The 10,040-nt window shown below is 46.6% G+C and overlaps 1 protein-coding gene across 1 annotated transcript; it reads left to right on the forward strand.

The window, feature by feature from the left end:
* The first annotated feature begins 5,051 nt into the window (after positions 1-5,051).
* On the forward strand, positions 5,052-9,818 carry SRSF6 (serine and arginine rich splicing factor 6). The gene is made up of 6 exons (XM_036322526.1): positions 5,052-5,311; positions 5,532-5,680; positions 6,980-7,104; positions 7,248-7,456; positions 7,708-7,791; positions 7,890-9,818. The coding sequence occupies exons 1-6, from the start codon at positions 5,205-5,207 to the stop codon at positions 8,251-8,253; spliced, it is 1,038 nt and encodes a 345-aa protein (XP_036178419.1). The 5' UTR covers positions 5,052-5,204; the 3' UTR covers positions 8,254-9,818.
* The last annotated feature ends 222 nt before the right edge of the window (positions 9,819-10,040 follow it).

Genomic DNA, 10,040 nt, shown 5'->3' on the forward strand with positions numbered 1-10,040 from the left:
CATGAGAATTCCTGTGGCTCCATAGCCACACCAAAATTCTCCGTCTAGGTAAGTTTCGGTGGAGGAAATGTGGGATCTGCAGTGTGCACTCCTGTACCCATCTGGTGGGCAGGAGTGGGTGGGCACGAACCAGGAGGAGGATTCCATCCCACTAGTACGCCCTGATGAGCCCCTCAGCACCCTGATGCCTGCTGAATGGAGGCCTCTCTTCGTGCTCTGAACGAACCAGAATGGCGCAGCTCTCACTGAGTGCTGACTGTGTGCCAGACCCTCTCCTAAGCGCTAAGCATAACAGTGAAAAGTCAGACATCCATGATCTAATGAAAGCTAGGTCTGAAGTGGGGCTGGGGGAAGATAGTAAATAAATATGTCAGGTGATGAACATTCTATAAAGAAAATTAAAGCAGGGTAAGAAGATACAGAGTGCAGAGAGGATGCTATTTTGAAGTTGGTGGTTATAATATCACCACACACCTGTTAGAAAGGCTATTATCAAAAAGACAAGACACACTCATCAGGGTGTGGCTCAGTGGTTGAACGTAGACCTATGAACCAGGAGATCACGGTTCGATTCCTGGTCAGGTCACATGCCCGGGTTTCAGACTTGATCCCCACAGAGGGGTGTGCAGGAGGCAGCTGATCAATGATTGTCTCTCATCACTGATGTTTCTCTCTCTCTCTCTCCCTGTCTCTTCCTCTCTGAAATCAATCAATAAATAAATACACACACACACACACACACACACACACACACACACAATTTAAAGCCAAACTAATAGAAATAGAGTTGAATGGTGGCTGCCAGGAGCTCAGGGGTTAGAGAAATTGGGAAATGTTGGTCAAAGGATACAAACTTTAAGGCAGGGGTCCTCAAACTACGGCCCGCGGGCCACATGCGGCCCACCAAAAACATTTATCCGGCCCACCGGGTGTTTTTGCCGCCACTGCCTGTCCCGGGCCCGCAGTGCGCATGTGTGGAATGTCTGAGGGACAGTGAACTGGCCCCCTGTTTAAAAAGTTTGAGGACCTCTGCTTTAAGGTATCAGTAAGTTCTGGGGAATCTAATGAGCAGCACTGTGACTATAATTAACAATACTGGCCCTAGCTGGTTTGGCTCAGTGGATAGAGCATTGGCCTACAGACTGAAGGGTCCCAGGTTCGATTCTGGTCAAGGGCACATGCCTGGTTGTGGGCTCAATCCCCAGTAATGGGTGTGAGGAGGCAGCCGATCAAAGATTCTCTGTCATCACTGATGCTCCTATCTCTCCTTTCTCTCTCTGAAATCAATAAAAATATATATATTTAAAACAATACTGTATTATGTACTTGAAAGTTAAGAGAATAAATGTTAAATGTTATCACCACACACACAAAAAATGGTTATTATGTGAGAAGTATTGACTAACCTTATGGTGGTAATCATTTTGCAACATATACGTATATCAAATCATCACACTGTACACCTTAAAAATGAGAATCATTCATCAGCTGCCTTCTGCACGCCCCACAACCCAGGCATGTGTCCTGACCAGGAATCAACCAATATCTCAAGAAAGCTGGGGGAAAAAATAAAGTGAGTGGTTAGAGGCGTGATAGATGCCTAAGCAGAAACCAGAAGTGAAGGAACAAACCATAGGAAGAGATCTCCAGACAGAGAGCCAGGGTAAAGGCCCAGCGGCAGTGTATTCCATTGCTGAAATAGCACCCTAGGGCCCATAGTTTTACAAGTTGGTCCTCTTGTTTGTCAAATAGACTTATAGGAGTAAGGTGGCTGGTCATGACTTTATCAACTTTTTGCTTGTCAGCTGACCACTACCTACTTGAAACCCTTTCCTCTCCTAGCTTCTGTGACACCATACTCATTTCTTTCCCTACCTTTTTTTATTATTATTGATTTCAGAGAGAGAAAGAGAGGAGAGAGAAATATCAATGATGAGAATCATTCATCAGCTGCCTTCTGCATGCCCCACAACCCAGGCATGTGTCCTGACCAGGAATCAACCATGACCTCCTGGTTCATAGGTCGACACTCAACCACTGAGCCACACTGGCTGGGCACGTTATCCTCCCACTTCTGGTTGAAAACTCTGGTTAATCCTTGAACACTTAGAACACAAGGGAAGCCCATCCTCAGAATCACTGTCAGAAGCAACAACACATCAGGGAGTGATTCTGCACCTTGGAAGACATGTGTCAACACCTGAAGACATTTTTGACTGTCACAACTGGGGGAAGGGGAAGAGCTACTGGCATCTAGCAGGTAGATGACAGTCAGGGAGGCCACTAAACATCCTACAATGCCCAGGACAGCCCCCAGCAACAAAGGATTATCTGGCCCCAAACATCAATAGTGCTGAGGCTAAGAAACCCTGTCTAGATGAATCCTATACAGGGTTTTAACAAGGGTTTGGATTAGCTTGGCGACATTTAAGCCAATATTCCAGCTGGCATGTACTTTCAGTTTGATCACCTCAGAGGATTCTTTCAATCATTTAATTCACATTTCTTTCAAACTCTCACTGAGAATTTCCAAATTCTGTTTCTGGAGTGACACCTACTATAATCACTCCACTCTATCAACATACTTGAGTTGCCATGTTCTCCCAGAACCCATTCAAGATGAGACAGCCTCTGGAATGCTGTATTTTTCAGACATATGACAGCAAAACCTATCTGAATCCAGCTTTCACTCACTCCAAATCACATGGTGCTTGGGAACTTCTTTTGGTTTCCAGCCAACATATGTATGAAAATCCATTGGACTGAAAAACGACAACTGTAGGCTCAAGGTCCTTTACAATCTCGGTAACTATGGATTCGAAGTTAACTCTCTTCTGGATCAGACTGAATTGATTCACTTGTTCTTGCTGATAGACTCCTATAGTTACCTCCACAATTTTATTTTTTTAAATGATTGGTGAATAAAATTCTTTTTTAAAAAAACATTTTTTATTGATTTCAGAGAGAAAGGGAGATAGAAACATCAATAATTAGAGAGAATCATTGATGGGCTGCTTCCTACATGTGCCCCACGGGGGACTGAACCCACATCTAGGCCATGTGCCCTGATCTGGAATCCAACTGAGACCTCCTGGTTCAGGTCGACACCCAACCACTGAGCCACTCCACAATTTTAGAATGAGCTGTGGAGTGATCTTTACCTGCCACAATTGTAAGTATCTAAAGAAATGAGCTGCCATGCTGTCCCTCCATCATTTCTCTTTAAGTTGTTCTTCTAAAATATAGAGGTAAGTTAGATCACCAGCAAGACTCTACAGAATGCTGATAGCCGGTTTCCTCTAATGTAGCCAGTGCTATTCAGGTTGGGTTTTTTTTTCCTGTTACTTAAATTTATCGGGGTGACATTGATTAATAAGATAAGTTTCATGTGTAAACGTCTATAATACATCATCTGTATAATGCATGGTGTGCTCCCCTCACCCCCCCCTACCCCCGGAAATCTAGCTTCTGTCACCTCCTCCGGTTTTTTGTTCAGAGTAGCCACTGGGCTCTGGGCAAAGAGGTGCGAGGACGTGAGGACAATGTCAGCTGCATCTTTCCCTGAATAAATGAAATGCAAAAGGGGAGGCAGGGACACCCCACCTACATATGCATCCTTTAGTAAGTCCTACCCATCACCTTCCCCGGAAGGACGCTCAGTCCCACCAACACTATGTGAGTGCCATTTTCTGGATCACCTCTAGCCAATAATGAACTTGAAAACTTTGAAATACTGACCATTTGATGGGGGGGGGGGGGGAATGTTATCACACTGTTGAATTCTCCTTTCCCTATTGTATTCCACTAATTTTTTTAAAAAAAGACTTACCACCTATGCATTTTCTCTCATTTTAAACGGACAGTATAGTCTCTACCACTAGATGTCAGTATTAGCACTTGCCGTGCACCGTGGTGACAACCTACAAGCCTCCGGACTTTGTAAAAAGTTCCCGGGAGGGGAGGGGAGGGGAGGGGAGGCAGCGGGGGATCCCGTTCACCCAGAAGCTGAAGAATATCGAGATCGCACTGCTCCGGAAGAGCTAGAATATGCGGAAATACCTAAGCGGCCAGTATCACCTCAGCGGTCCTTTCTCTCAACTTCTGTGACACCACGCTCTCACGGTTTCCCCCCCTCTCTCTAGTCTCCTTTCCTGCACTTAAGTTTCGGGGTACTCGGGCTCTTCGCCTCCCCACTTACTCCAGCTTTAAACGGCATCGCTAGTGGATAAGGCGCCTCCCAAACCAAGGGGGAGGGATGGCATTGGGACAACGGACCCTCCGTACGGGGGAGGGATGTGCGCGCCTCTGCAGGAGGGCTGCCAGGTCCCGCTCAGGCTTCTTGGGCCAGAGGCCTCGGCCGTGTTCCCCTGGTGAACACCGCCGCGAGCGCTGGGTTGCCACGCACATAGCGAAGTGCAGGTGACTCCAGCTGCCAGCGCTCCCAAAACCACCCCAAAGAGGAACAGAGGAACGTGCAGGGACGGGGGTGAAGGCTGGTAACGGCTGTGAGCGAAACCGGGAGAAATAGAGGCCCGGAGGGAGGTTCGCTCGGATCGCGATCCCGGCCAATTCCCACCCAACCTGGGATTCTGTTAAATGAGCACGTTTCCCCGCCCCCCGCTCCCTCCACTCCCACCCCCCGAGCGGGAACCAATCCTTGGTTCTAATACGCAGCCTCGTTTTAAAGAACCAATCACCAGGCCACAGAGACCTATTATGACAACGACGAGAGCCAATGAAAAGCGGGAGTTCTCTAGCCGGCCTCCCAAGCGCCAGTCCCGAAAAAGTCACCCAGGGGGAGGTTTTCGGAAGGTACGAAGCGGGAGGTAAGGTCGCGTCTGGGCGACCGGATACTACGCTTACAAAGACAGGTGGAGAGGAGTCTGTGAGCGCGTAAAAGAGCACTTCCAAGAAGCCTCGCAGGCGGCGGACCCACACGTCAGCCTCGAGCCGAGGGCCCCAGCGCGGAAAGGGGCGGGGGGTACGTGCTGCGCGCTGACGTAACACGCCGGGCCCCGCCCCGCCCGCCCGCCCTTATAGCGTAACACTGGCGCGCGCGCACACCATTGTGTGGCTGGATTTGGCCACCGCTGCCGTGGAAGGCGTGTGTCTGGGGTTTTGCCATCCCCGCACCCGTGCCGCGGCTTCTGCTTTGCGGTTCGCCGTCCGACCGTCAGCCCTCGGGGCCCTCGCCCGCCACGGACATGCCGCGCGTCTACATAGGGCGCCTTAGCTACCACGTCCGGGAGAAAGACATTCAGCGCTTTTTCAGTGGCTATGGCCGCCTCCTTGAAATAGACCTCAAAAATGGGTGAGTGTGACCGGGGCGCCTGCGTCATTTCATAACGCTTCGAGCCTTGCGGCGGCGGAGCACCTTTAGACGAAAGAGGCGGTCAAGGCCGCGCGGCGCCGCGTCGCACAGCCTCCAAAATGGCGGCGACGCGGCGCGGAGGGGGCGGGGGCCGTGTGCGCGTGCGCGTCCCCGCCCTAACGTCGTCCCGCCTGTCCCCGGCCCTCGCGCCGCCCCCTAGGTACGGCTTCGTGGAGTTCGAGGACTCCCGCGACGCCGACGACGCCGTTTACGAGCTGAACGGCAAGGACCTCTGCGGCGAGCGCGTGATCGTGGAGCACGCCCGGGGCCCGCGCCGGGATCGCGACGGCTACAGCTACGGAAGCCGCAGTGAGTCCCACCCCCGCGCGCTCCGCGCCCTTGGGACCGGGGGGCGGGCGCAGGCCTAGAGGGGGCGGGGTGGGGCCTCCCGACCCGGGCGGGCGCGGCAGGCGGGGTCGTTTGACTCGGGCGGCCCAGGGACCCGCTGCCTTCGCGCCAGCCCGGGGCACCCCGGGACGCCGGAGCGCGGAGACCGGGTCGTGGGGCTTGCCTAGGCAGAGTCGGGGTGCTTGGGGTTTCTTTGCTAAGTTGGGGGCGGGTGGGTTGTTCGGGGCCCCTGTCAGCACTGCCGTGGGCTCCGCCCGCCGAGGAAGTGAGGGGTGGCTCTATTTGTTGTATCCCCCCTGCTTACCTGCCAGTGCGTTAGCTAGAAATGGGGGTGTCTTAGCCTAGGAGTTTGGAGCAGGCTGGGGCGGGGGTGGGGTGGGGTCGGGGAACGGGGAACGGGGAGGGGTTCTGAGTTTAGGGCTTAGAGTTGTTAAAATTGGCGGGGGCCAAAGAAAACGCTATATCGAACTAATGTGGCATATGCCACGAGTAGCGCTAAATACGCTTTATGGCAGTGCTGCATTTGAACTAATGGGGGCATGTTATTGGGAGGAGGTGGGGGGGTGGTTATGTTAAATGTTTGATGTTGAAATTGTTGCATGTTGAATTCAAACTTTTTAACAAGTCCTTGATGTTTCAATTTAAAAGTGACCAATGGGGCTGAGGCTGTGTCCACTGAGGCTAAGATGACTGCCTTTCCTGATTGGCCTTGGCTTTTCCATACATTGTGTGACCCTTGCCCTATGACCCTTTGGCTGACCTTACCGGAAGCCATGACGACAGCAGCCTTTTGCCATTAGACGCAGGGTGATGGTGAGGATTCCAAGGGTTAGACAAAACTGGTTAATCTGAACTAGGTGACTGTTACCTTGCGTGTTTTGTGGCCAAACCACCACCAAAAAGCTCACACTGTGATGTAAGTACTTAGTGTAACTAGTAAACATTTTTGTAAAATGTAGAAATGCATGTAATCAGTTAAGTTTTATATTTTACAATGTTCTGTAAAATAAAACTTAGCGAGGTAAATTGAATAAAGGAGCAGTCACTCTCTAACAGATTGTAGGAGAAGTTTAGTTGGATTTAGTCTATTTGGCTTGCCCTTAATTTAATTTGTGGCAAATCACAACTGTATCAAAGGTGTAGCAATATAATAGCAAAGTCCTACTCCAGTAAATAAAAGTTGATATGTTTGTACTAACTTTCAGAAACTTGTGTCCCTATCATTACAAAGCATCTAATCGTTTTCTTCGTGTGATAAAGGTGGTGGAGGTGGATACAGCAGTCGGAGAACTTCTGGCAGAGACAAATATGGACCACCTGTTCGTACAGAATTCAGACTTATTGTAGAAAATCTTTCTAGTCGCTGCAGTTGGCAAGATTTAAAGGTATGTGCTCTAATTAGAAATAAAAGTGATAGGAATGTTTAAAAGATAGGTAGGCTCTTGTTTCACTTTATTCTTGAAAGTCAGATATAGCATGTATAGATCTTTAGATTTCTGGGTCTGACATGTCTTGTTGCTTTTTACAGGATTTCATGAGACAAGCAGGTGAAGTAACCTATGCGGATGCTCACAAAGAACGCACAAATGAAGGAGTTATTGAGTTTCGCTCCTACTCTGACATGAAACGTGCGCTGGATAAACTAGATGGTACAGAAATCAATGGCAGAAATATTAGGCTCATTGAAGATAAAGCACGAACGAGCCATAGGCGGTCTTACTCTGGAAGCAGATCAAGGTAACTTGAATAGTGGAGAGGGAAGGATATAATGCTTGCCAAGAACAAAGAAAAATTCAAATGAGAGTCTCTTAATTGATACTTAATTGAAATTAGGTCAGTTTTGGGCTGCATCATTGGGTTCTTTTCCAGATGTTTTGACAGTGGATTTAAATTGTAGTAAGCAATTACATTTTGTGTTGGTCTGTTTATTGTTCTTTGTAAGTGGCACAAACCTGTTGAGATTAAATTTTTGTTACGGTTCTTAATAGGTCACGATCTAGAAGGAGGTCACGAAGTAGGAGTCGCAGGAGCAGCCGCAGTAGATCTCGAAGTGTCTCAAAAAGCCGCTCCCGGTAAATAATGTTGGGTCTTGATGATGCTGTATTTGTTTATGGCGTATTTGTGTGTTCTGGCAAGGTACTGAAAGAAAAATCTGGCTTTTCTTGTTCAGATCCAGGTCTCGGAGCAAAGGTCGATCACGTTCTCGGTCCAAAGGCAGGAAATCTAGATCAAAGAGCAAATCAAAGCCCAAGTCTGATCGAGGCTCCCGTTCACGCTCTCGAAGCAGGTCTAAGGATGAGTATGAGAAATCTCGAAGCAGGTCTCGATCTCGATCTCGTTCCCCCAAAGAAAATGGAAAAGGTGATATAAAGTCTAAGTCTAGATCGAGGAGCCAGTCTCGTTCCAAATCTCCCCTACCTGCTCCTCCCTCAAAGGCTCATTCTGTGTCCCCTCCACCAAAAAGAGCTTCAAGATCTCGTTCTAGATCTCACTCAAAGTCAAGGTCACGGTCCAGATCAAGTTCCAGAGATTAACCCAGAACTCTATGTTCTTTGCACACTATTATGGAACACTTTCCTACTTGCTTAGGCAGTTACTCTTCCATGTTTGTACTTGGCCTCTTTTGTAAGAGGAATCTCCTGAAAACAAGGGCACACAGAAATTTGATTTGTGGCCAAATTTGATGAAAAAGATGGGGTTCTAAAGAAATGGTGGCATGAAGACCTCCTCCCTTCTTTGTAGAATTAAGATAACTTTGATTTTATAGCTTTTGAGCTAAAATAACTTTTGTAAAGATTAAGCTCATTTAGATTTTTTTTTTTTAAGTATTTCAGCAGGATCTGCTGCAGGGGTTTTGTTGTTTTGTTTGCAGACTTTTAAATTTAAACAGTTTCAAGCTTTGGATACTTAAGGCTTTAGAGGGAGAACCCATTTTTCAATTATGTTGGCTTTTTATAAAGCCTGAGTTATGTAAGATTTCAATAAAAGTTTGCTACCAAGATGATTGCCTTATTGAATAGGTCGCTATTACTTTTAATATTGATAACCTACTGTTTGTGGAAACAATGTAAATTCTACTCAAATGTAAAACAAGGCAAGCCTCAGACCAGCAATAAATTATTCAATTTCGATAAAAAAATTTTTTGTTCTGTTAATCAAATTTGCCAAAGTTATTGCATCTGCCCATTTAACAAGTTAGGTTAAAAATAAAATATTTTATAGTCAACCTGTTACGCAGTTTTGCCTAAATTAATGAGTTTTAAATAAAACCTTATTTTCTTTGATACTTTTTAATTTAGATGTTTATAAGGAATGGTTGGATTGTTTGTTTTTTCCAATATAAACTGCAGAATTTCAGAGAAGAAACTGGTGCCTGTAATTATAGTTCATTATTTTGCTGATTTGGAAGAACAAAAGTTCATGACTTAAAGAAGAGGCAAGCCTCCACTGCTTTTCAGAATTTGGTGTGTAAGGACAAGTTAAAGACTTGGCTTTGACCAAAGTTCTCTTGTTTTTAGGGAAAAAACAAAAGTTTTTAGAAGGAGAGGGTGGGGGATGCTACAAGGTGAAATTTGACTCTGAAAGTATACAACATCCTCATGTTAATGTTATATCACATGATATAATAGGCAGCTTTGTCCACGTTGTTAGCTGCCCCATAGTGGATATAGGTGAATTCCTATGTTCGTAAATTTTTATAGTAACGGCAAAGACCAGCTTATTAAAAATCTAGTCTTATTCCACACCTGTGGACCTCCATCATTAGATAGCTGAACCATTATAGCATTGGCCTCCTTGAGAACAGAGTTGACTGATGAAATTAGTTTCTTGCCAACTTGTGAGTTGAGTCCAGCAGTCTACGACATGCCACGTAGTGATCTGTGACTAGATGGTGTATTAAGCTGATAGCGAAAGAGAAGTGGGCAACCTCTTGATTCCCCTTTATTTTACCTGACTGTTTATTAACACACCATAGTGCCTTTATGGCCAGTTTGAGTCCTACCTGCTCCTGTGTTACCATCTTTCATCTTTGGTATCTTTCTCCCACTTTGTTAACCTATTTTATGCTTAATCTCAATAAAATGCTTACCGAGGGAAAGGCTTGTTTTGGATTTATTGTGTATTCCCACTTAGTGCCAAATTCTTAGTGTCAACTCTAGAATTAGAGTTGCTATTTCTGACTTGACTATGAATAAAAGGATCTAGTTTTCAGTTCCCCAGAAATGGTTTGAGGATCAGCTGAATCATTGGCCCATTTTGTGCTTAAGTGTCATCCATGAAGTAAGGATAAACCATTTGCTAGCTATTAGGAAGCATTAAA

The sequence above is a fragment of the Myotis myotis genome, unplaced genomic scaffold (assembly GCF_014108235.1).
Source record: "Myotis myotis isolate mMyoMyo1 unplaced genomic scaffold, mMyoMyo1.p scaffold_m19_p_9, whole genome shotgun sequence".
NCBI lineage: Eukaryota > Metazoa > Chordata > Mammalia > Chiroptera > Vespertilionidae > Myotis > Myotis myotis.

Coding starts and splice junctions, on each gene's coding strand:
- SRSF6 (XM_036322526.1), top strand. CDS start 5,205: ATGCCGCGCGTCTACATAGGGCGCCTTAGCTACCACGTCCGGGAGAAA. Junction 5,681..6,979: donor CTACAGCTACGGAAGCCGCA/GTGAGTCCCACC, acceptor CGTGTGATAAAG/GTGGTGGAGGTGGATACAGC. Junction 7,792..7,889: donor GTCTCAAAAAGCCGCTCCCG/GTAAATAATGTT, acceptor TTTCTTGTTCAG/ATCCAGGTCTCGGAGCAAAG.